Source organism: Geotrypetes seraphini, chromosome 1 (assembly GCF_902459505.1).
Source record: "Geotrypetes seraphini chromosome 1, aGeoSer1.1, whole genome shotgun sequence".
NCBI classification, from domain to species: Eukaryota; Metazoa; Chordata; class Amphibia; order Gymnophiona; family Dermophiidae; genus Geotrypetes; species Geotrypetes seraphini.
The window spans coordinates 296,486,537-296,514,336 of NC_047084.1; the positions used below are offsets into that span (position 1 = coordinate 296,486,537).

General features: G+C 42.7%; 1 protein-coding gene across 4 annotated transcripts in view; it reads right to left on the bottom strand.

Moving 5' to 3' along the window:
- LOC117364589 (dynactin subunit 1-like) overlaps positions 1 to 27,800 on the bottom strand; it is a 250,634-nt gene that overhangs the window by 85,487 nt on the left and 137,347 nt on the right. For all 4 annotated transcript variants that reach the window (XM_033953955.1, XM_033953963.1, XM_033953946.1 and 1 more), the window contains 2 exons: positions 26,508 to 26,576; positions 21,710 to 21,772 (listed from right to left, as the gene is read on the bottom strand). In XM_033953955.1, the coding sequence (XP_033809846.1) occupies positions 21,710 to 21,772; positions 26,508 to 26,576 (132 nt within the window). The remainder of the gene's footprint in view (positions 1 to 21,709; positions 21,773 to 26,507; positions 26,577 to 27,800) is intronic.

Consider the following 27,800-nt stretch of genomic DNA (forward strand, 5'->3'; position numbering starts at 1 on the left):
AATGCATGTTCAAGAACAAATAACACAGGCCAACAACAACAAAAAATTTCTTGGTGCCTTGGGTATTTTTACCTGTTCCTGGGGTTATTTGAGACGCTGATTCAGAAAATTTCATTCGATAGACCGCATCACCTCTAGTTTTTAATTTATTAATTTTTTTTACTGCTATTTAAATTTCTTGGTGACGCAGCCTTTTCTGCAGAATCGGGAGGGCATAACAAGCTTTCTTTTTTGAATGGGAAATTTATGTATTTAAATTACCAACATTTCTTTTTGCGTGTATAATGACCTTTGCTTCACAGCTACTTGTCTACTTCCTTTCCTATCATGTAAAGCTCAAATGACAAAATCGCCTTTGTTCTGTTATATTACATAATTATGTGCAAAAAATTTAGATGGTAAACATGGTTTCCTTAGACTACATAAATTTGTATTTCAAAGGTTTCTCTATCTGATCTGTTTAAAAACAGTTGCACATAGATTTAAATTCTTGTGTGTTGAATGACTGGAAAGTTTGTATCATAAACTTGTGCTTTTGGTATGAAATATGTAGGTTTTCATGTTGTACACTTTTCTTTTCATTTTTAATGTTTCCTTCATGCTTAAAAGATATTAATTTGAATACTACATTAAAATATCCTGATTTTTTAAAAAAATGGGCGAGCAGAGTGAAGAGTGGTATATATCACATGTTCTAGAGCTGATAGGAGAAAACTGGTGCCGTTTTTGGAATCAGCAGGTCAAATATACCCAGAAACAGGTCTAACATTTGAGATACCAACATGAATGTTGACCAGTGTAATTTGTATTCTGGCTGTAACACACCATAATAACTAGTAACTACCCCCAATCCAATCAATGTACTTATATTCCACCAACTTCCCCAAATCAGGGTTCATGACATTACAAATAACAAATGAAACCAGCCATTCATTGGAAAATAAAAATAAAAAGAAGTAATCAAAATATAATCATAACATAGAATTTATTTCATTTCCAGGGTAATATATGGAAAGGGAGGGAGGGGAGATAGTTTATGATATAAAATGAATTATTGTACACTTGTTTGCATAATGTAAAAACGAATAAAGATATTTAAAAAAAAAAAAAAAAGAATTTATTTCATTTCCTGTCTTAAGCACTCAGAAATTTATCAAATATTAATAGCAAAACGTCCAGCAAACTTCTAAAAGCATCATGAAAAGAAGCTGTCATAATATCCCTGAACAAATTGTTCCATTCTACATTTTCTTATATTGAAGACCAATTATTGATTGAAAATGTAGTACAAGAGTATCTTTAATGTGAAGATTTCTTTTAGATTTAGAGAAAAATGCATGCTTGATTACATAATCTGGTGCTGTGCCCATAAACAAAAAACAAAAGGAATTGACCTCGAAATATCCACAAAGAAGAAAATCCAGAGAAAACCAAAAAAAAACTCTGTAGAGTGACGATGTTCCTAAATGGACTTTATTTGAAAGTGTCAAAGTTCCAAAGGTACACTGAAATCATCCACATAAAATAATTCCATCCACATAAAAATAAATCATCCACATAAGAGCCTTAAAGGACCTAGTCCACTAGGGATACAGGACCCAACACGGTCCGCGTTTCAACAAAAAGTCTTCTTCAGTGTCTCACTTCCAGCTCACCACACAATTGTTTCCCACGTATTCACCTTTATAGGACCCCCAGGGACCGTTGAAACGCGGACCGTGTTGGGTCCTATATCCCTAGCGGACTAGGTCCTTTAAGGCTCTTATGTGGATGATTTATTTTTATGTGGATGGAATTATTTTGTGTGGATGATTTCAGTGTACCTTTGGAACTTTGACACTTTCAAATAAAGTCCATTTAGGAACATCGTCACTCCACAGCGTTTTTTTGGTTTTTGCTGTGCCCATAAAATCATGTAGACAGAACAAACCTTTTTGAAAGCAATTCGAGTCTGCATAGTCAGCTAGTGAACCAAAAGGTGAGTCACCCTAGCCAGGACCAGCCTTAGCAATTGTGAGGGGCCTGTGCAGACCAGTTTGGTGACCCCATCCTGCCCAGGACATAAGATTTCAAATGAGGCATTATTTATTTATTGATGCTATTGCTTTCTCTCTTTAATAATCAGTTTCTGTGAAACCACACTCCCATCTGCACCCACTTAGTAATCCAGCTTACCATGGAGAGATTCATCAGTGAGGCCTCCTGCCTAGCCTTTTCAATCCCTCCTGATTTCCCGCCCTCCTCCCAGTCTTCCACTCCATGGTACCTGAGAGGCAATTTGTATAGGATAGCAGGCTACTTCCCAGTGCTGGTATGACTTGAATCAATGATCCTTCCAGTCATCTCTGCTCTGCTGATATGACTGTGACTGAGGTTAGCTGCAGCTAGATTGGGAAGGTGAGGCTGATTGTCTCCTGGGGGTCCTGGCTGGCTCACATTTGGCACAACTGCAGAGCCTATCCACATAATGTGTGTGAGTCAGTGAAGCTGAAAAGGCAATAAACTGTTGCTATCCCTCTGAGAAGCGCTAAACCAAAAAGTGAAGGGAAGTGAGAGGAAGGAGGTGTATATGCTGCCCAGCAGTGTGGAGGTGTCGGTGCTGAAGAACACGATTACCAAGAAGAATGGGTACTTCAAGCATTTTTCCTATCTGTCCTGGTGGACTCACCATCTATCTAATGTACCTGGGGCAGTGGAGGATTAAATGACTTGCCCAGGGTCACAAGAAGTACAAGGTTTGAACCCATAACCTCAGGATGTTGAGGCTGTAGCTCTATGCAAATGACAGAATGGAATTGTCCAAACCAGAATGATGTGTACAAATGAAAGTGTCCTCCAACTCATCTGATAGTGTAAACGACTTTATTAATCCAATAACACAAAAGTTCATCCAATGAATCGACATGTACATGTTTCAGCGGAATGGGCCTGCCTCAGGAGTCTTAGCCTCCAACGCCAATGAAAATTGGCGTGGTGTCAACTCACAAAAGTGTTGCCAAACTTCAACAGAAACAAATAAGGAATAATAAGCAGAAAATGATTGTGATGATAGCTCGAAACCAAAGAAGGGTAACCGGTAGTACGCCTGAGGCAGGCCCGTTCGGCTGAAACATGTACATGTCGAGTCATTGAGTCGTTGGATGAACTTTTGTGCTATTGGATGAATAAAGGTTTTTACACTATCAGATAAGCCCCTGTAATATGTGAATGTATTTTTCAAAAATGTGTCCTAAGCTGTTTTTTACTTTGGACGACTTGCAACTTAGACTTAAACGGACTTAGACATTCCTTTCGATTATGCCCCTCCACGGGCCTAAGTGTGAATTTTCTAATGGCAAATGCACAAGCAATAACTGTCCTTGGACACCGCCTAGCCCGCCTACTCCACAGGGCTTTAAACTAGGTAAGTCGGGGGAGGGTACAGGCACAAACAACATACCAGGCGAACTAAAATGCCAATACATTTATGAGGCTGAGGAAAGTAGACACCGAAATTCTGGGTCAGGGGTGAGTGCACACACTTTTGAGTCGGGAGTAGGGTCACATCATATTTATGGGTCACATTGTAATTCCGGGTCTAGGGGGAGTACACACTGTAGTTCTGGGTATATGGGGAATACACATTGTGGTTCTGAGCCTCAGGAAAGCACAAATAACACAAACAATGCTAAAGGTGTTCAAATAGCTCAAACAGGAATATCCCCACTGAGACATAACAAAAATATAACATGGAGGGCTATGTACGTCAACGCACACAGTTTAGGAAACAAGATCCTGGAATTGGAAACAGAAATAAGGAATGCCGACCTGGATGTGGTGGCGATATCCGAAACCTGGCTCACAGACTCCCACGGGTGGGACATGGTCATACCGGGTTATAACTTGTTTCGCCGGGACAGAGAGGGTAGGAAGGGAGGGGGTGTAGCATTATATACTAAAGATGACATTAAGGTCACGAGAATCTCAGATGTCCAGTATACTGGGGAATCCCTTTGGGTTAATTTGGCCAGAGGGAAAGACAAATGCTTGTATCTTGGCGTAATTTACAGACCCCCAAGACAACAGGATGACCTGGATATGGAAATAATCGAAGATATAGAAAATATCACCTTGCGTGGGGACACAGTATTGCTAGGTGACTTCAACATGCCTGATGTGGATTGGGTTACACTTACCTCTGCTTCCGGCAGCAGCAGAAGGCTATTAAACTCTATGAAAGGAGCAAGCCTCAGGCAACTGGTGTTGGAACCGACAAGGGATCAGGCAATACTGGACCTGATACTTACCAATGGAGAAAGTGTCACAGAGGTCTCTGTGGGCGACACATTGGCCTCCAGTGACCACAACATGGTATGGTTCAATATCAGGAAAGGTTTCACTAAATCTACTACACTAACCAAAGTCCTCAAATTCAAGGACACAAATTTCAAAGAAATGGGAGACTTCGTTCACCAGGCGCTACAAAGCCAAGAAGAAACCGATAACGTGGAAGACATGTGGTCGACTTTGAAAGCAACCATACAAGAAGCAACAAACCGCTATGTAAAATCAGTAAGTAAACGGCGAAGGAACAATAAGCCACAGTGGTTTACTGTGGAGATCTCAGACCTGATCAAGGAGAAGAAAAAAGCATTCATCTCTTACAAACAATCAGGGAAGCAGGACTCTAGAGCAGACTACCTGGCCAAATCAAAAGCCGTCAAAACAGCAGTCAGGGAGGCTAAATTCCTCATGGAGGAGTCTCTAGCAAAGAACATCCAGAAGGGAGATAAATCCTTCTTCAGGTATATCAGTGATAGAAGAAAAAACTCAGGCGGGATTGTACGTCTTAGGAAACCAGACGGAGACTATGTGGAAAAGGATTCGGAAAAAGCCCAACTATTAAATGAATACTTCTGCTCAGTCTTCACCCGAGAAGCGCCAGGGCTCGGCCCTCAGCTACAGACAAGGGTTGGCTCAGTTGACCCGTTTAGTAACTTTGAGTTTACGCCCAGCAGTGTCTACGGTGAGCTGTCAAAGCTCAAGGTTAACAAAGCAATGGGGCCGGACAACCTGCACCCCAGGGTGCTTAGGGAGCTGAGTGATGTCTTGGCGGAGCCACTGTCCGCGCTCTTCAACCTCTCCCTTAGTACAAGCAGCGTCCCGTTGGACTGGAGGACGGCTAACGTCATTCCACTCCACAAGAAAGGCTCAAAGATGGAGACAGCAAACTACAGACCAGTGAGTCTAACATCGATAGTGAGCAAACTAATGGAAACTCTAATCAAACACCAATTAGATAAGATCCTGGATGAGGAGAATCTACGGGATCCCCGACAACATGGATTTACTAAGGGGAGATCCTGCCAATCCAACCTGATCAGCTTCTTTGACTGGGTAACGGGGAAGCTGGATATAGGGGAGTCCCTGGACATCGTGTACCTGGACTTTAGCAAAGCATTCGATAGCGTACCACACCGCAGGTTACTGAGCAAGATGAGTTCTATAGGATTAGGTAACACATTGACGAAATGGGTTGGGAGCTGGCTTGGAGGTAGGCTCCAAAGGGTGGTGGTGAACGGCACCCCCTCCGAAATGACGGAGGTGATTAGTGGAGTACCACAGGGCTCAGTCTTGGGCCCAATCCTATTCAACATCTTTATAAGAGACTTGGCAGAAGGGCTTCGAGGTAAAATAACATTATTCGCCGATGACGCCAAACTGAGTAATGTAGTGGGCAAATGCACAACAGACGAAGATTCAGTGCCCGACAACATGATGCACGACCTACTCCTACTGGAGCGATGGTCTAGGACATGGCAACTCAACTTCAATGCCAAAAAATGCAAAGTTATGCACCTGGGCAGCCAGAATCCATGCAAGTCTTATACCCTTAATGGCGAGATCCTAGCAAAAACGGTAGCAGAACGAGACTTGGGGGTAATCGTCAGTGAGGACATGAAGTCTGCCAATCAAGTGGAGCAGGCTTCGTCCAAGGCAAGACAAATCATGGGCTGCATACGAAGGGGTTTCGTCAGTCGTAAGGCGGAAGTCATTATGCCATTGTATAGATCCATGGTGAGGCCCCACCTGGAATACTGTGTGCAATTCTGGAGGCCGCATTATCGCAAGGATGTGCTGAGACTGGAGTCGGTGCAAAGAATGGCCACCCGGATGGTCTCGGGACTCAAGGATCTACCATACGAAAAACAGCTTGACAAATTACAGCTATACTCGCTCGAGGAGCGCAGAGAGAGGGGGGACATGATCGAGACGTTCAAGTATCTTACGGGCCGCATCGAGGCGGAGGAAGATATCTTCTTTTTCAAGGGTCCCACGACAACAAGAGGGCATCCGTTGAAAATCAGGGGCGGGAAACTACGAGGTGACACCAGGAAATTCTTTTTCACTGAAAGAGTGGTTGATCGCTGGAATAGTCTTCCACTACAGGTGATTGAGGCCAGCAGCGTGCCTGATTTTAAGGCCAAATGGGATCAGCACATGGGATCTATTCACAGGGCAAAGGTAGGGGAGGGACATTAAGGTGGGCAGACTAGATGGGCCTTGGGCCCTTATCTGCCATCTATTTCTATGTTTCTATGTTTCTATGTTTCTATGATGGAATACTTGTGTAAGGTCTGTGCACTTATGCCATATCAAAGGGTGGTGCTAGTTAGTGCTTGTGCGAAGGTGGCAGACTTCATGCGTCACCTAGATATTATTTTAGATGGGGAGCAGCCTACTGTTTTGGCACATGTAGGTACCAATGACATAGGGAAATGTGGGAGGGTGGTTCTGGAAGCCAAATTTAGGCTCTTAGGTAATATGCTAAAATCCAGAACCTCCAGGGTAGCATTTTCAGAAGTGCTCCCTGTTCCACGCGCAGGTCCCAAAAGACAGACAGAGCTCTGGAGTCTCAATGTGTGGATGAGGCGATGGTGCAGGGAAGAGGGTTTTAGATTTGTTAGGAACTGAGTGACATACTGGAGAAGGAAGAGCCTATGCCGCAAAGATGGGCTCCACCTTAACCAGGGTGGAACCAAGCTGTTGGCATCAACATTTAAAAGGGAGATAGAGCAGCTTTTTAAACTAGAAATTGGGGGAAGGCCGACAGTTGCTCAAAAGAGCATGGTTCAGAACAAGGTATCTTTAAAAGATATCACCATAAAAGGGAAGGCAAAGCACCCCAATAGCGAGATTGTAATACAGGCCCAGGAGTGGAGGAGTGTGTGGCGCAGTGGTTGGAGCTACAGCCTTAGCACCCTGGAGTTGTGGGTTCAAACCCCGCGCCTTTGACTCTGGGCAAGTCACTCAGTCCTCCATAGCCTCAGGTGCATTAGATAGATTGTGAGCCCACCAGGACAGATAGGGAAAATACATGAGTACCTGACTGTAAAACTGCTTAGATAACCTTGATAGATGGTATATATATATATATATATATATATATATATATATATACATACACTAGTGTTTAAGCCCGTTACATTAACGGGTGCTAGTAAAGCCTCTTTCCCTCACATGTCCCCTATTTTCAGCCCCAGCTCCAAACCCATTTTTACCCCCCCCAACCCCCTTCTCCCATCTGTTCCCTTTCAGCCCGAGCCCCCTTTTCTCACCAGCAGCATTTCCCTCCCTACTCCACTTCCCTGTCCAGGAGCACCTCTTCCCTGCTCCCCCTGTCTCTCTTCATTACTCCCCTGGCCCAGTAGCACCTCTTCCCTGCTCCCCGTGTCCCTTTTCCCTGCTTCCCTGGTCCAGTAGCACCTCTTCCCTGCTCCCCCTGTCCCTCTTCATTGCTCCTCCGGCCCAGTAGCACCTCTTCCCTGCTCCCCCTGTCCCTCTTCCCTGCTTCCCCAGTCTAGTAGCACCTCTTCCCTGTTCCCCTGTCCCTCTTCCCTGCTCCCCTGGTCCAGCAGCACCTCTTCCCTGCTCCCCCTGTCCCTCTTCTCTGCTCCCCCGGTCCAGTAGCACCTCTTCCCTGCTCCCCCTGTCCCTCTTCATTGCTCCCCTGGCCAGTAGCACCTCTTCCCTGGTCCCCTGTCCAGTAACATCTCTTCCCTGCTCCCCCTATCCCTCTTCCCTGCTCCCCCGGTCCAGTAGCACCTCTTCCCTGCTCCCCCTGTCCCTCTTCATTGCTCCCCTGGCCCAGTAGCACCTCTTCCCTGCTCCCCCTGTCCCTCTCCATTGCTCCCCCAGTCCAGTAGCACCTCTTCCCTGCTCCCCCTGTCCCTCTTCCCTGCTTGGGGGTTGATGAGTCTTGTTTCTTTTGACGGGGGGTTCGCTAGGCTAGGGTTGCAGCTGTTGCCGCCCTTTGCCTGGGTGTGTAGGCTGAACTTGGCTAGGCCTCGTGTGCTGGAAGTGCGTGGAACGCGTGGCTGGGCGGCGCTGGAGACGGGTGATAGTCGGAACCGGCCAGCGGGCTGCGTGTCGGGAGCGCTGGCTGCTCGGAGCTGTGGACGTTGTCCTGAGGGCCCACCTTGCAGGCGGGTGTCCGTGGCTTTTTCTTCAGTTGGCGCGCAGTGGTTGCATGGGTGGAGCTGTGCGCCGGCCTCAGGTACAGAAGGTGTGCCCCCCCCCTTGTCGGCAGAGTCAGCACGTGTTCCTGGGCTGCCTTCGGGGCTCCATGTCCGGCTGCCTGTCTTGGAGGGTTGTGTCAGGGCGGGGCTCCTATGTGCAATTCCCTTGTGGTCGGCGCTGTGTCGGGGCTTCTGCTGGGCACTGGCCTGTTGGCTCGGCGTCATGCGCGTGTGAGGAGTGACAGGCGGCGGGCAGGGAGAGAGCTTGCCTGTGCTTCGTCCAGCGGCTGGTGAGTGAGGGCGGGAGGAGGGGAGTGGCCAGAGTATTCCCTGCCGCCGGGTTCTAAAATAGAATTCGACAATGGATCACGAAACCCTAAGTGCATATGCGCACTTAGGGTTTTATTATATAGGATATATATACCACCTAAAAAACCTAGACCAGGCTTTCTTAAATACAGAGCAGGATGATTTTAAAGATGCAAATTAGCCATGCAACTGCTGAGCAAATTGTAAATAGATATGATAAACATTGTTTGAAATGTCTGTATGCAAATGCCAGAAGCCTAAGAAACAAGATGAGAGAGTTAGACTAAATTGCACTGAATGAAAAGATAGATATGATAGGCATCTCTGAGACCTGGTGGAAGGAAGCTAAGCATTGTAACACTGTCATACCAGGGTACAAACTATGTTGCAGTGATAGGGTTGTTCGAATTGGTGAAGGTGTAGTGTTATATGTTAAGTAGGGCCTTGAATCGAATGGAATGAAAATTCTACAGAAGCCGAAACATACCTTGGAATCCCTATTGTTTCTTAAATGTACAGCGCTGCTTATGCCTTTCAGTGCTATAGAAATGATAAATAGTAGTAGTAGTAGAAATTCCATGTGTAAAGGTGACAGAGATAGTGATAGGAGTGTACTACTATCTGCCTGAACAGGAAGCACAGACTGATGCTGAAATGTTATCAGAAATTAGGAGGTTAACAAACTGGGCAACACAATAATAATGGGTGATTTCAACTACTACAATATTGACTGGGTAAATGTAACATCAGGGCATACTAAGGAAATAAAATCAAGGACTGCTTTATGGAGCAGCTGGTTAGGGAACTGACAAGAGCTGAAACAATTCTAGACCTAGTTCTTAGAGGAGCACATGAATTGGTGCAGGAGGTGATGGTGCTGGGGCCACTTGATAACAGTGATCATAATCAGATTTGATATAATCCGTGTCAAGTCAAATGCAAGGCACTAATAAGGAAGGCAAAGAGAGACCTTGAAAAGAAGATTGCGCTGGAAACAAAATCACACAGTAAAATCTTTTATAGGTATATTAAAAACAAGAAGCCAGGACGAGAATCGGTTGGACCACTAGATGACTGAGGGGTAAAAGGGGCTCTCAAGGAAGGTAAGGACATAGTGGAGAGATTAAATGAATTCTTTTCTTTGGTCTTCACTGAGGAAGATGTGGGGGAGTTACTGGTGCCAGAAATGATATTCAATTCTGATGAACCAGAGCAACTCAACAAATCTCTGTAACACTGGAAGATGTAATGGATCAATTTGGCAAATTGAACAGTAACACATTGCCTGGACTGGATGGCATACATCCCAGAATGTTTGTGATGTTTTTCTTCAAAGTTTCAATAAAATATTTAATGAAAAAGAACTGATAAATGAACTTGTTGAGCTACTGTTAGTAATTTGTAACTTTTTTTTTAATCCAGCATAGTACCAAAAGACAGGAGGGTGGCCAACGTGACATCAGTTTTTAATAAGGGTTCCAGAGGTGATCCGGGAAATTATAGACCTGCGAGTCTGATGTCAGTGCCAGTCAAAATGGTAGAGACTATTATAAAAAACAAAATGATAGAACATATACATAAGCATGGCTTAATGAGAGAAAGCCAATATGGATTTAGTCAAGGGAAATCTACTGCATTTCTTTGAAGGAGTAAATGAACAAATCGATAAAAGTGAGCTAGTTGATATTATTTGGATTTTCAAAAAGCATTTGACGAAGTACCTCATGAAAGACTTTTGAGGAAATTAGAAAGTCATGGGAGAGGAGGCAATTTCCTATTTTGGATTAAGAACTGGTTTAAAGAAAACAGAGAGTAAGTTTAAATGATCAATATTCTCAATGGAGAAGCATAAATAGTGAGGTTCCCCATGGGTCTGTGCTGAGACTGCTACTTTTTAGCATATTTATTAGTGATCTAGATATGAGAATAACAAGTGAGATAATTAAATTTGCTGTTGACACAAAGTTGTTCAAAGTTGTTAAATTGCAAGAGGACTTTGTGAGACTAGGAGACTGGGCAACAAAATGGCAGATGACATTTAAGGTGAGCAAGTGCAAAGTGATGCATGTGGGAAAGGAGAACATAAACTATAGCTATAGTATCTACTAGGAGAGTAAAACATGGTTGCGGACAATCTAAGCAAGCAACTCAACCCATAAGAGTGGTTCTTTCATGACCGAGTCCACATCTGGGGTATACTCCATATTGATCCAAGTTTCCAAGTTTCCAAGTTTAATTCGATTTTGATTAATCGCTTTTTCTTAATTCAAAGCGATGTACATTAAAAATTACAATATAAACATAGTAAAACATTGAGGATAGTTGACTAAACTTAAGACAAAAAGACAATACTAGAAACGTTAGGGAAAGAGAAGGCAAGAAGTTACAATATAAAATAAAGATGGGGATCTTTCTGCTCAATGTGTTCACATCCAGATGCACACTCACTCCTGACATCTTTGCAATCTCCTGGACCGGCCACTTTCTTCATGCCTATTCTCCCATCATACTAATCTACAGGACGCTCCAATAGCTCCATCAAGATAAGGCAACTATGATATTCATCACACCATTCTGACCCGTGGTTTCCTTTCCTTCTCAAGCTACTGACTACCAACCGTAGCAGCTTATTGTTATTCAACCGTAGCAAACCTCATTATTCTTCCATTCCCAACCTTCCCCAAATTGCTCTCTTAACATGGAAATTGTAAACCTAATTATGATTTTCCTACCATCTTGTAGGCCTCTCTTGACCTTCAAGATGTCTATGCACATATTCTGATGCGTCCCTCACAATACCAATATGAAGAACATAAGAACATAAGCAATGCCTCCGCTGAGTCTGACTTGAGGTCCATCATGCCCAGCAGTCCGCTCATGCGGCGACCCAACAGGTCCAGAACCTGTGCAGTAATCCTCTATCTATACCCCTCTATCCCATTTTTCAGAAGGAAATTGTCCAATCCTTTCTTAAACCCCATTACTGTACTCTGCCCTATTACATCCTCTGGAAGCGCATTCCAGCTGTCCACCACACGTTGGGTAAAGAAGAACTTCCTAGCATTCGTTTTGAATCTGTCCCCTTTCAACTTTTCCGAATGCCCTCTTGTTCTTTTATTTTTTGAAAGTTTGAAGAATCTGTCCCTCTCTACTCTCTCTATGCCCTTCATGATCTTGTAAGTCTCTATCATATCCCTCTAAGTCTCCTCTTCTCCAGGGAAAACAGACCCAGTTTCTCCAATCTCTCAGCGTATGAAAGGTTTTCCATCCCTTTTATCAGACGTGTCGCTCTCCTCTGAACCCTCTCGAGTAACGCCATATCATTCTTAAGGTACGGCAACCAATATTGAACGCAGTACTCTAGATGCGGACGCACCATCGCCCGATACAACGTCAGGATAACTTTTTTCGTTCTGGTTGTAATACCCTTCTTGATTATATCTAGCATTCTATTCGCTCTCTTAGCGGCCACTGCACACTGTGTTGTCGGCTTCATTGTCATGTCCACCATTACCCCCAAGTCCCTTTCTTGGGTACTCTCATTTAATAACATCCCTCCCATCGTATAGTTATATCTTGGGTTTCTGCTTCCCACATGTAATACTTTACATTTCTCAACGTTGAACTTAATCTGCCATCTCGTCACTCCCCTTTATCATCCACATAAAATAATTCCATCCACATAAAAATAAATCATCCACATAAGAGCCTTAAAGGACCTAGTCCACTAGGGATACAGGACCCAACATGGTCCGCGTTTCAACTTTTTTCGTTCTGGTTGTAATACCCCTAGTTTGTTCAAGTCCCTTTGCAATTCTTCGCAGTCCTCTTTAGTCCGAACTCCACTAAATAGTTTGGTGTCGTCTGCAAATTTTATTATCTCACACTTCGTCCCTGTTTCTAGATCATTTATGAATATATTAAATAGCAGCAGCCCGAGCACCGAGCCCTGCGGAACACCACTCGTGACCCTCCTCCAGTCCGAGTAGTGGCCCTTCACTCCTACCCGCCAACCAGTTTCTGATCCATCTATGTGGGTCACCTTCCACCCCATGGTTCTTCAGTTTCTGGAGTAGATGTTCATGAGGCACTTGAGCCTACTACTCAAAAATCCTATCAGCAAAAATGGGCATGGTAAACACCTTGGTGCTCTCTTCTAAGATTATTACTCTTCTCTTGTCTAGTCCATCTCATCTTGGAGTACCTCCTGCATCTCTCACAATCTGGACTCAAAACCAACTCAGAGTTTACCTAAGTGCCATCAGCATATCATGAACTCCTTCAGGATAGATCCTATTCAAGCTACCTTCTCATTCAACATTTTATGAAAGTTCTCATCTATCTTAAACCGTCCCATTAAGAAACCAACTAAACAATGGTATCTCAACCTGGTCCCCACTCAACTGATGGAACCACCCTTTGAACCTTTCCTTACTGCAGACAGCAAATTCTTGACATTGAAAACTTTCTTCCTCATCACATTACCTCTGCTCAGTGCATCAGTGAGCTTCAAGCCTTGGTGCATTTTTCTCCCTTCATCTAGTTTTTCAGTGACCAAGTTGTGCTCTAAATACACCCTACCTTCATCCCTAAGGTTGTGACAGAATTTCACCTCAACCAGTCCATCAACCCCTCTTCCTTCTGCTCTTCCCACATCCTGATGCAGCCCAAGGACACCATGCTCTGGATTGCAAAGGAACTCTCTCCATTTACATCTAGCGAACTTTTTCCACTCGGCACCAGTCCTCAGCTGTTTCTGGCATATGATTACAATCATTTCAGGAAGCAGTCTCCAAGTCCATGCTGAACTACTGGCTCTCCTAGTGTATCGTTCGCTGTTATGACTCATCTGGCATGCTTTCACCCGGTACAGTAACAGTGTACCAGTTATGAGCAATGGCTACTACCACTGCATTTCTGGCAAATTCTTCCTTGCAAGAAATTTGCAGAGCTGCCACATGGACCTCTCTATACGCTTTTATAGCACACTATTCCCTTCACACACCCAGCATTTCATTTGGCTGCACTGTCCTAAATTCAGAATGCTAATAACATTCTCCATACTGTCTGCTTTATTAACTTCATCAGCTTTGCAGAGCTGTACAATTTTGCATTGTTATCTACAGACTTGCCTTAGGTTCCTGCTATGGTGTTACCTAACACTTTAGTCATATGAGGGTAAATCAAAAAGTAAGGGCAAAATATATTTATTAGAAGTAATTGTGAGCAATTGAACATATCACTTTTCCATAGTCCCCAAGCAAGAAGATACATTGCATCTTTCAACTAGCTTCTGCATTCCTGCAGAGTAGTTGTTTTTTCGGCAGATCCCGAAACCAGGTGAGCACCACTTCCTTTGCTTCATTATGCTTTGTCTTTTGCTCTACAGGTCACAGTGATGTACCCAAGTCTCGTTGCCAGTGACAATTCTCTTCATAATATATGGATCTTCTTCATACTGTCTCAGGAACTGGGTCACAACGTCCACACGCTGTTGCTTGTGCAGATCAGTAAGCTATTTAGGAACCTATCTTGCACAGACTTTCCTGTATCCCAAGTCATGTATTATAGCAAATGAAGAGCCATAGCTGATATCAAAATTTGCAGCCAACTGAGACACCATTATCCATCAGACTTCTCTAATCAAGGCATCTGCCCAATCAATGTGCTCTTGTGTGCATGATGTTGATAGATGACTAGAACGACCTTCATCGGTTACACCTGTTCTTCTCACTTTAAACCTTTTTACTCACTCATAAACCTTTCATTGATTCATGGTGCTATGTCCATATTGAGTCAGTATCCAAAGATGAATTTGTTTCTACCCAAAGACAGCGCACTACTGCATATTATTCTTCGTTGATGCAATCTTGCAATGGAGCATCTATGTGTCTGACCTCGTGGCTGCCCTGTGTGTGGGAATCTGCATGTACGGTTGTTTAGGTAACCCATGGTGCCGCACCCAGTTACCTAAACAACCGTCTATACCGTAACCTCTCACCCAGAATAAGGAGAACTCAGAGCCTATTCACCTACCCTCCTTTCAATGGTACTCGATGCAAGAAACTATACCACAACCTTCTAGCGACACAGGCAGCGAAAATTGACCCTACCATCTCCAAGCTGCTGATCAAAACAACAGACATTAAAGTGTTCCGAAAAGAAATCAAAACACTTCTATTCAAAAAACACTTCCCATCATTCTAACCTCCTTCCTATTCGCACATGCAGATTCCTTCGTGAATACCACCCCTATAGTAACACCTAATCAATTTTTCAAACCTTATCACCAATATATATTTAGAAACCCAAATAAGCAGCCACCATCTGTAACCAGAAAACTGCTTCCTTCAAGTTATGTAATTCTCTTCTGTAACCTGAATGTGTTGTTATTCTCTACTGCAACCAGTAATATACTTGCTTCTTTGTTATGTAATTCTCCAGGAAATGTAACCTGTAATATACTTGCTTCTTTGTTTTTGTAATTCTCCTGGAAATGTCCAGATATCTTCTAATTTGTAATCCGCTTAGAACCGCAAGGCACAGGCGGAATAGAAATCACTTATGTAATGTAATGAATTGTCCAACAGGTAATGTACGAATACATAGGTTGCATTTCGCTAGCTCTGTTCCAGTTATCGTGTAATTTAATAATTGCCTTTAATTTTTGATTCACCCTCTTATCTTTTAATGTTGCAGTTCATACATTGTTATCATTTCAATTGAGGCTACTGCTTACCTGAGCACTTATTTCAATTAGATCTCATTAAAGGTTCCTCATTTGCTTTAGATTTCGCCTACCTAGTTAATGTATTTACTTTGTTTCAATTCTCCCAGCTTCAAGTTTCTATCGCATTAAAGGGTGCAAGCACATACAATCTAACCACAAGAGTTTAAACTTACCCTTGTACTCTTCTTATGTCCAGAAGTCACCGATGTGTGGCTGCCTTATCCTGCATGCACACAGAGAAAGTGGGATTACTCACCTGCAACGAGGGTTCTCCGTGGACTGTAGGATAAGCCAGCTACACAACCTGCCCTCCTCCTCAGGAATTGAAGTTATCCTCCGTTTGGCCTATCCACGCTTCATGCAATGGAACAACTGCAATGGCATGTGGGTGCTCCAATGGCAGTTAACACTAGGGGGATATATCTAGACATGCTCAGAAAGGTTTTCCAGACTTTTGTGGGCTCTAGAGAGCAGGTATGGACTAGTGCCATCAGGTGAATTATGTCACCTTTGTGTGGTGTTCCATCCCCTCTTTCCTACTCTTCCCCCTGCCACACGTGCCCTTTCCCTTCCCCGTACCTTTTTAACTACAGCTCGAACAGCCACCAACTTGTTGCCCGCGTTGGCTTTGACGGTCTCTGACGTCACTTCCATGATCCACACCTAGGAAGTGACGTCAGAGAGAGCGTCAAAGCCAATGTAGGCAGTAAGTTGATAGCGTTCTTGCACAGAAGTTAAAAAGGTATGGGAAAGGGGACACGCGAGTGGCAGGTGTGGGGGAGGGGCACCACCACTCCGGGCGCCGCTCACCCTTGCTATGCCAATGTGGCTGGATTATTCTGCTGTCCACAGAGATCCCCCCATTACAACTAAGTAACCCCACTGTATGAATGCATGCCCTGGGCTGCTGGAACTGAGTCTCCCACTCTGGGCCAATGCAGAAAGGCTCATGGTAGAGCCATGTGCGGATGTCTGAGTGCATGGCTTCTACTGCAAGCATAATATTGTGCCAAGCAGAAAGCTAATAGCATGCAAATTATATTAGCGGAAAACTTGTGGCTAATTAGTAGGGGAACGTGCTGGACACATACACACAAAGGTTTTGCGATATGTTCAAACAAAAGCTGAAAGGCTCAGCATACATCAGTGCTAGTTCTTCTACACCTAAACATAAGCCTCGCAAAAATTGTTTGCAAGTGAAATTTTTTGTGAGGCTCGAATTTAGGGCAGAGGAAGGGGCATCAATGTGTGCTTTCATTTTTGTTTTGTTTTTTTTCGGACACGTGCACAGGTGTGTTACCTCCCGTCTGCCTTTGAAACTTGCAGGGGCTTTCTTCTGCTTGGAAAACAAGACAAAACTGGCAGTTAAATCTCAACAATTGACATGAAATTCTTCCCACAAACCCTTCAATTTCTGCTCCAGATCTGGTGGAAAAAACCTCATCCTGTGTGCACATCAAGAGTGAGTGGATACTCTCAGCATTGCACAGAATACTTAAATGAGCTCATTAGCAAACCTCTTAATACAGCATGAGTTATGAGTATTAGTTATGGCCAAGCCCTATCTGCATTCTGCACCTAGTAACGTGTACACACACTTTGCCATAATAGCTCGGTTAGGCTCACAGTGGTTATCTGCATCGATTCCTCTCAGTTGTATTCTCTAAGGTTTCAAGCTATGATCTTTGCTGGACTTCCAGGGCTCAGGATGAGCATGTGGCACAGAATCTCATATGGACTCTGCAGGCAGGAGTGGGAAAATGATCCATGTGTGTGTGTGTGTGGGGGGGGGGGGGGTTGCAAATTGAGAGAGAGGAGTTAAACCTGCCAATGAAAAGAAGTCTCATCTGTAGAAGTGAGTAAGACGAGGGAAGCAGTGAGGGGTAGGGGGTAGATAAGCCAAACCTGCATGGAAGGGCAACTGGATAGGCTGAGGTGGATTGGAGCTTGCGGGGGGAGTGGAGGGAAACAGAAGGTTGGGTCAAGGGGAAGTGAGAAGCAGAGCAGGTTACAAAGATGGAACAGGTAGAGAGCTATTAAACTCTCCACCTCTAAATCAGTGGTTCTCAACCTTTCTTCTGTCGTGACACACCTAACAGATGATGTTCACATGCATGACACACTGAACACTACAATTCATAGTTGAAGAAAGGAAAAAAAACATTATTTCACTGCTGTTGACACTTCAACTAGCCTTGGTGACACACCGGTATGTCCCAACACACTGGTTGAGAACTACTGCTCTAAATAAAAAAAAAACATTAAATTTTGCCTGTGCAGCAGGAGAAAAATTAAAAGTGCAGAGTGAGTAAGGAGGAGAGAAGTGGAAGAAGAAATTAGGGGAAAGTGAAAGAATGAGAGAAAGAAAGAATGTGGTGTAGATGGGCTAAGAGGAGAGAGAGAGATAGACTGGTGAGGACTGGCTGGGTAGGAAGTGTTGATGATCTGAAGGGATAAATTGTATGATGTGGACTGGCTGCAGGGGCTGAGGAGGAGGAAGAGAGACTGGCAGAACCCTAGCTTCTGATTTAGCACCATGAGTCTTCCTTATGCCCACATTAACTGTCCTGCTCTTCACATGTAAAATAGCAGCTGGTCTCTCACAGCCAGCCATACTCTGTTTTCCTAGAGAAGTTTTTAAGTTCATGAGTTCCCTTTCAAAAGTTGAGTGTATTCTAAACCCATGTAACATGCATAAGTGTTGGTACCTGTTTTGTGGACCCACTTCCTAAGGGGGCTGAGAGTTACCCCTGAAGTGGGTATATAATACATTCTATGGCAAAAATACTCTCACTCCTTATCTCTTAAACCAGAGCACACAGATTGTAAAAGTGGCCCTGCTAATTTATGCACTTACCAAGTTAATAGCAAAGAGTTATGCATTGAAGAATATCAGAAGCAAAACGAATACTGGCGACCAGACAGACTTTAAGATTAAAACAAAAACAAAAAAAGTCCCTTTAATGGGCACTCCAGTATTTAACCACCTATTAAATTTGACTAACCTTAACATGCTAATGTAATTTCAAAAGTTTTCTGTAATATCGCTGTCTGTATACAGTCTCTTCCTCTGTAAACCACTTTGAACTGTTTGTGGTATGGCGGTATATGAAAATAAAATTATTATTATTATTACCCTTTGACTGACACTTAAATTTCTGAAGCAAGGGCCAGAATGTTTGATCTGCAGCTGCAATGACATAACAGTGGGGGTCCATTTTGCTAAGGTGCGCTAGCCGATTTAGCATGCGCTAAATGCTAACACGTCCGTTATATTCTATGGACGCGCTAGCATTTAGCGCGCGCTAAATCGACTAGCGCGCCTTAGTAAAAGAAGGGGATTGTGACAACTGGTTCAGAATTCAGTGGTTCATTCTCTAGCTAGGTGTGACAAATCTGAGAGTTTCACTTCTCATCTGATTTATATTGGCGGTCTATGCCGTTTCATATGCGTTTAAAGTTCTACTGCTGGTTCAATGAGCTCTTTCTGTACACAACACTTAACTTGCGGGCGCCAGTTGATACGGTTGTCAAGCAATTGCCTGGCACCATTTATACAATTGTATCACACACTCACACTATGGGCTCTTTTTACAAAGGTGCGCTAGGGCCTTAACACGTGGAATAGCGCACGCTAAAATGCCACGCTCGCTAGCCGCTACCACCTCCTCTTGAGCAGGGGGTAGTTTTTCAGTTAGCAAGCACTAATGCGCGCGCTAATCCGGTGCGTGCGCTATAAACATTAGCGCACCTTTGTAAAAGGAGCCCTATGCTAATCGTACAAATCCCTTATAACAAAATTGATGAGGAAGAGAAATGGATTCTTTTCAGACTACAGATATAGTCACTGCTCTCTTTCTTCTTCAATATTCTTCTCATTATTCAAAAAGATTTTCTTTTTTTTTCAAACCCCTCATATTGACATTGCATGTGACCATATGCATGTGGCAAAGGATTGTGGTTTGGACAAAACTAGGGTGGGGCCAAAAAATAAGAACATAATAGCCTTACTGGGTCAGACCAATGGGCCATCTAGCCCACTAGCCCGTCTTCATAGAAGCCAATCCCCAAATAGTAGCAGCATTCCATGGCTCTGATAGGGCAAGCAGTGGCTTCCCCCATGTCTGTCTGAACTGCAGACTGTGGACTTTTTCTCCAGGAACTTGTCCAAACCTTTTTTACATGCGTGTTTCTCATTTCAAAAGGATAATGCATACCTATGATCAAGGAGATTAGTGTTGGGATTTACAGTTTATAGGTTTTGTAAAAGTCTAATTTTGGGCAGCATCCTAAAGGAGGGAAGTGGGGAAGTCACCCCTTTAATTCCCCAGTGTTTCCTCCAGCCCTCTCCCCCCAAAAAAATTGATAGCACTAAGGGCTCCTTTTACGAAGGTGCGCTAGCGTTTTTAGTACCGCACCAAGCCAAAAAACTACCACCTGCTCAAGAGGAGGCGGTAGTTGCTAGTGCACGTGGCTTTTTAGTGCGCGCTATTTCACACGTTAAGTCCCTAACGTGCCTTCATAAAAGGAGCCCTAAATGACTGCAGCTTCTGTACTTAATTGAGATAATTTAGACATGAAGTGGAATGGGGAAAGGCTGGGTAGAACTGGATGGGCCTGGATTTTATAAATATCTGATAACATTGGTATTAGCTCCGACGTTCATAGGAATTCTGTGAGCGTGGCCGGCAATAAAAAAGTCTAACACGGCTTTATAAAAGAGGGGGTTAGTCATGTATGTTGCTTTGTAGCCTCCATTGATGCTTCTAAACATTTACTTATTTAAAATGATTGCCCCCTCTGTATGAAGCCTATACATACCCATGAATTCCTGCATGTATTTTAGAAAAGAATATCTCAACAGATGCTTTTCTAAATTACTACTCTAACTGCACAATGTCCTGACCTGGACAACTGAAATATAATTTCTATATTCCATACCTCGCCCGACCACATAGAGCGCTAAAGAGCAATTCTATACATGTTGCACAAATTCCCACATGCAACATCGTGCACTATTCTGACATACGGGTATAACTACATTGACTAATGAGCCAATCAGTGCCACTAATTAGATGTTAATTGTTGGCATTAATTGGCAATAATTTGGATTTGTGTACACACCTTGCTATAAAGATCTGTGTGCAAATCTTATAGTGTCCCAACATAAGGGGGCGTGGCCATGGAAGGGACATGGACGTGTCATGGATGTTCACTATAGATGCACGTAGTATCACTGAATACCAGAGATCTGCGCCTAAATTACATGCCGGGATTTACACCAAGTTCCAGTTGCGTACACCAAGTTCCAGTTGGTGTAAATCCTCGTGCCCAAAGTTTGGCATGGATATCGGCTCTAAGTTCTATTCTATAAATGCCACCCAACTTGAGAGCACTGTTTATACAATAGCGCTCCATGCAGATTAATACATGGAGCTTAAAATACAGCACTGAAACGACTGCCCTTAATGCTCAGCTTACCATGTGCTAGCTGCGAAAATGCTATAAATCCCCTTAACTCAGCTCTGTACTAGCAATTAACGTAGGATAAATTGGATGTTAAACGCTTTAATGTGGTTTAGTAAAAGGGTCCCTTTATGAGGTCTGGAGCAGATAAACACTTATGGATAGGCTCAATGGCATAGTAAGGGGTGGGGGGTGGGATGGCAGACCGCCTTGGGCACCATCTTCTTGGGGGGTCACTGGTGCCAGCACCTCTACTCCTCTCTGCCCCCTCATGTTCCTCTTTAAATGTCTGATGTCATGAGCAGCATCTTCTATTTGTTGCTTGTGTCAGTCTCAGCTCCCTTCTGATGTCACTTCCTGGTTGCGGGACCAGGACGTGATGTCAGAAGGGAGCCGAGTGTGAGCAGTAGGTGGAAGATGCTCCTCGTACCAGTGAACATTTCACGAGGTATGCCCAGGGGGGTGGGGGGGCAGTGAGGTGCTCAAGTGGCAGGAAAGAGTGGGGCAATGCCAGGGGCCACTACGATGGGCGCCAACCTCCCTTGCTACGTCACTGGATAGGCTGGTTAAGAATATGTCAAAAAATTCAAACAGATTTCTTTTCCATGAATTTCATAATTTGTTTTTGAGTTTTAAAATGCTTTAAATAATCTTCAAGCAAACTAAAGACGCTAAGACTCATGGGAAGTTTGAAGCTTTTGCTCACCTGCAGGAAGGCTCGGAGTCTGCCCACTTCTACTGCCATGCAGTCCAAGGCACTCTGGGTGAACTGCAGAAGAGAAAGCATTGGGACATAGGTTCAATGGGAAGGGAGAATATACTGCCAAGTAATACATATTCACAGTTTCAGTTTACTGTAAGGTTAATAAAATAACACAATACAAATTTTATTTGTATACTACCAATACCTCTATGATACAAATTAAAAACTAGTGTTACAATATTTAGGAATTATTAGTAACATTCCTGAAATAGATAGGTCTTTAGGTCTTTTTTGAAACATTTAAAATTAGATTGCTGGTTAATATTAGTTGGTAATAGAGAATGACACAGGAACAAGTTTTTCCCCGTCCCTGCGGGGAACTCATTATCCCATCCTGTCACTGTGAGTTCTTTTCCTGTCCCTTCCCCATTCCTGCAAGCTCTGTCTTCATCTGCGCAAGCCTCAAACACTTTAAAATCATAAGTGTTTGAGGCTTGTGCAGTTAAGGCAGATCTTAAAGGAATGGGACAGGAACAGTGACAAAATTCACGGTGACAGGATGGTGAAATTCAGTGTTTCACTATTTGACAACCTTCCAGGGTCAGAAAGTCGGAACACTACTGGCGCAGTCCAGGGCAGTAGTACCAAAACACGGACTGTGTCGGGTCCATGCCACAGACTTTTTACTGTGTATTGGTTAAATATATCAAGTATATGCATCGTTTTTATTTGTGAAGATTTTTAATTTTGGACAATAAATCTGGATATTGAGATCACCATTTCCACAGTTCTTTTTTTTTTTTTTTTTGCTGTTTCCTTCCCACTGTGGAATTATTTGGTGATTTTACCTTGGCAGTGCTCATATTAATGCACATCTACTCCCAGGCAATCATATTAGCAGCCATCTGTAGATGATAACATTGTTTTATGCATACACCTCCTAATTTTATAAAAACGAAATGCTGAAAATTACCTGATTTGCACATGCAATTTATAAGTTAATTAGTGCTATTAATTGGCATTTTAACAAACAATTCTTGGCACTAATTAGAATCAATTACAAGTTATGCGGCTCATTTTCAAAAAAGATAGACATTCAAAAGGTGGCATAAACTGGCCCTTGGACAACTTACTAGTCAAAACGTCCAAGTGGCCATTTTCAACACTGACTTTCTAGACATCTTTCTGGCCATTTTGTTTTCAGTCATCTAAATCATAAGGGGGCACTTTAGAGACATGATTTGGGTGGACTTAGGACTTGGACGTTCTGCAGGGATAATCAAACTTTTAATAAAATGTCCAGGGCACTATTTAGACGTTTGGGGGTTAGACCTGTTTTAAAAATGAATAAGGGTCAAAAAAGTGCCTAAACTGATCAGATGACCGCTGGAGGGATTAAGGCATGACTCCCCTTACTCCCTCAGAGGTTGTCAACCCCATTCCACCACCCAAAGGTGTGAAGGAAACAGTACATCCCAGCCTGTATTATATCTTCAGATAGCCACACAGACACAGCTCAGCAGATCAGACGGACACTTTAAGTCTCAAGAACATATGTCACTATAACCTGCTTATATTGCATGTGAGCTCTCCAACCCCCCCCCCCCAAACCTACTGTACCTACATAAAGATGATACCTGCAGGCATAAGAGCTATTATTGTGGTGAACAGGTAGGTACAATAAGTTTTGAGTGGATTTAAAAAAATCTTTATTCATTTTCAAAAATTACAAGTGTACAACAATCATTCATAAATATCTTAATTAATCACTTGACATTCTTATTTGTAACATTCCAAATAAATAATTATATAAGAAGCCCACCCCTCCCACCCATATACTAATAAATAACAATTATCAATTATTATCCGTCATAATCCCACCCACCCTTATCTTGTCCAATATTTAGGTGTTTAAGATGTCTGATCACCAGAATAAATCGTCAATGGCCCCCAAATCTTTTTAAACTTATTATAATTGCCTTGTTGTAGAGCAAATACCCTTTCCATTTTATAAATATGACACACTGAATTCCACCAAAAAGTATAATTCAGTTTAGTATAATCTTTCCAATTCCCTGTAATCTGCTGAATGGCAACCCCTATTAATATTAATAATGAGTGGATTTTAGAGAATTCATCATTCGATACAAGCAGGTTATAGCGACATGTGTACCTGAGACTTTTTAATGTGATGTACACTGCAGTACCCCCTAGAGTACCCATTTGCTCTGCTCTGTGCAGCTGTCTATGTAGCCAATTTGCTAAGAATGTTGGCTGCTTGAACATCCCAATGGCTTGTCTTGGGGTGTTTTTCACTTGGATGTTTTCGTATTTAAAAATGGGCAAAAAAAGATAGATATCTTGTTAGGCTAAGACATCTAGCCTGATATTTGGACGTCTTGCGGGAAATATCCAAAGTCATACTTAGACATTTTTTCCCCAAAAAATACCCCCTCCATGCATGTAAAATTTGCGCAAGTCAAAACAAGGTTCGTAGAAGTGGACAAGTCATGGGTGAATCGTGGGTGTTCCTTTAAGTTAAGCACGTAGTAATAGAATAAGGGCATCTGTGCCTAACTTTAGGCACAAAGTTCTACTTTCAGATGGAAACTTTTACTTTTATGTAAATTACTCGGGCAATATCTATTAAGGTTTATATATTAAACCTGAGTATATATATGCTTTTCAGATAGCTCATAAATTCATCTATTTTTTAAAAAGTTGTCCAATTTATACATAAGAAAAAAGGCCTCAGAAACACCTCCCTCCTCCTATGATAATAACTTCATATCAGGCAGAAATTCTGGTGTATATTTATCCTCACGGGCCTCATTTTATATTAGCCAATAAAAAAATAATTTAATTTATTTTATTACATATTATTTAGAGACTTATTTTCTTAGAATAGATAATAATTAATCCGATGAATTTGATACTTAGTTTAAATTCATCTCGACTTAAATTTAGCCTGGGAGCTATTGATCCGACATGTTTCGCAATAACATTGCTTTATCAAGGATCCCCCAGAGCCGCTGCTGTCATCTGACTCATTCCAATTCTCAAGCAAGATCCTTGATAAAGCAATGTTATTGCGAAACATACAATATCACTTTTTCCAGCGCAATATTTAGAATTTATCCCATAAAACCTTATATAATTACCTCCTATAAAAAGGCCTGAAACACGTGTAAAGATTTTTATCTGTTAAGGTTGTAATCTCTTCATTTACTATGTAATTGTATATATATAAGTTCTATGTAACACTTATGCTATTTGTGACTCACCTAGAGCTCTGATCTGCGAGGATTCAGCAGGATATAAGACTACATAGAACATATCATAACACAATATAATATAACAGGCGTAACCTACAAAATATACAAAAGCGATGGTTTTCTATAGGTAATTCTTAGCATATTGTGCTGACTTTCGGATGTAAACTGCTCAGAATCTATGTTGAAATTGAATTAAGTATCCAGATTAGATTAGAAATTCACATTGTTTGTGTAATGTCTCCTCAGTAGTGTTTCTGAGTTTGTGGACTGACCTGGAAGTGACCCCCAGGGTCAGCTCCATCAGTCCCTTATATGCTTGGCACCTGGGGCTTCCACCTGCTGTAAAAGAGTTTTAGCAGGTAAGATTTCCCTCCCTTTTCACCAGGAAATTCAAACACTTCTGTGTATTTAACTTTCTTACAATTTTTCACTCCTCCGTTATTTTTGACCTCGCTTCCTAGCAGGTTTCGCAGAACTCTTTCCCTGAGCAGAGAAATCACTCTCGATTTACTAGGTCTCCAAGAAAGCTCCTCTGTCTCCTTCCAAGCACAGGTTGCCTTGATTCCTTTATTTGTAGAAATTATGAAGGGGCTTGTTGCTAAACAATTGTCTAATATACTGAACTTCTGGTATTTTACATTACTCCCAGTTGGTGTTTAGACCCAATTATAGTACAGAAACAGTGGTATAAGCACATAAGCATTGGTCCATCGTGCCAAGCAGTCCGCTCCCGCAGTGGACCCTAGGTCAAAGACCAGTGCCCTAACTGAGACCAGCCCTACCTGCATACGTTCCAGTTCAGCAGGAACTTGTCTAACTTTGTCTTCAAATCCTGGAGGGTGTTTTCCCCTATAACAGCCTCCGGAAGAGCGTTCCAGTTTTCCACCACTCTCTGGGTGAAGAAGAACTTCCTTAACGTTTCTACGGAATCTATCCCATTATAACTTTACAGAGTGCCCTCTTGTTCTCCCTACCTTGGAGAGGGTAAACAACCTGTCTTTATCTACTAAGTCTATGCGCTTCTATATGATGTGGCTAAGACAACAGTGAGGGGAAAGGAGCCTTGATACTTCAGTTTGACTCATCCAGTACATTTGATCTGGTGGATCATGGTATTCTTTTACAGTTTGGGCATAATGGAAATGCATATTATTTGGGTGGGCTTGTGTATAGACAAGCCAATATTTTTGTGCACTTTCCACATAGACAAGTACCTTTCGACGGCACTCCGAATATTTTATAAAAGCTGCAGCATTTTCTGAGCCTTTGCAAAATATTTGCTTATTTTTCTGCAGACCAGCTTGAATGTCCTTTCAGCACGTAACCTACTTTGATAAAATGGTAAATTTTGTCACGTAATTACTTTGATAAAATGATAAATGTAGAAGACACACAAAATACAGTTTTCAAAAGGATAGAGTCGGCTTGAATCCGCCAGTTGAAAACTGTTCTCTCATAGCAGGTAAATAGACCTACTTACTATCACCAGGCACCAGGGTGGGATGTTGGGTGACTACTGATGTTACCTTAATATGGTCAGACAGCTGCAGAGTGCAATCTTCTGGCTGGTCAGACAAATGGATACTGTAAAGGTGCTGCAAGGATAGAAGAAAAATAAATAAGCAGAGAAATATCAATTCCAAATTCTCTGCATTAATGGAGTTCCATGAGGAATTACTTAAATAGAAAAATGTACAGGTCCTTTGTCACCATAAACGGCCCCTGATCAAAATTAATGATGGCTAAAAGGCCAGATGTTCAGTGATCGCAACAATTTTCTGCTGAGTTGCAAGAATAATGAGAGGATGGTTCCCCTAAAATGTGTGGTGGTAACATCTTCAGGTACTTACATACCTGTTTAACCTTGCAGGTAGACACTTCCCAAACTTGTAGGTTGTAATCCAAAATGGGATCACAAAACCTGCAAGGGTGTCTGACCAGGCACCTCCCCTCATGTCCACGGTATAACTAGGTCTATATAGTTTTCAGCCTGCTTCCAGTTTTGAAACCTCTACTCCTCTCTGTAATTCCACTGTGGAGCAGAATCTGCAGTCCCTGAATCAAGACTCTGGCCATCTGCATAGCCCCTCGAACTACCTTTCTAATCAATCACCATCGAAACCTGTACCTACAGCCCTAAATCAATCCCTCTCTCTCTCTCCTTTGCTTGCTTGTAGGGATATCATTGGAGATTGATTCCACAGCTACACTGTGCACACGTTCCTGTTGCTTTTGCCCTCCTACCCTGCCCCTCACCCCACCCATCCTAGGCTTACATTATATTTATACCCCTATTGATTACCCTTAACAACCCTCCAGTTAATCCTGACAAGAGAAAATCATCAGTAATTGAAACTGCTACTTCCAAACCTCTCATCAAGTGGCCCTCTTAACTATCACTATTAGCTGATCTAGTGGTGGAGCTAATGCCTCTGCACCCACAGATTGTGAGATCAAATCCCAGTGCTGAACCTACAACCCTGGACAAATCACAATCCTTCACTACCAACCACTTTGGATAGTTAACCACAGAAAGCATTCATTTCCTTTTCCCTTACCCTTATTATTGCTAACTCAAAGTTACCTCTCAACCACATCCACCTTCCTTACATAGCAGACCTTGACATCCATGTACAGACAACTTCCATCACTCCCCAACCCACTTTGATCAACTTCACCCAGGTATTTCCCTCTCCTAGAATATAGCTCCATTATACCTTCTTCTATTTTTACTGACTTTACCCAATCTCCTCCTCCACCCAGGGCAGGATTAACCAATAGGCCAAGTAGGCACTTGCCTAGGGCCCGAAATGGTCAGG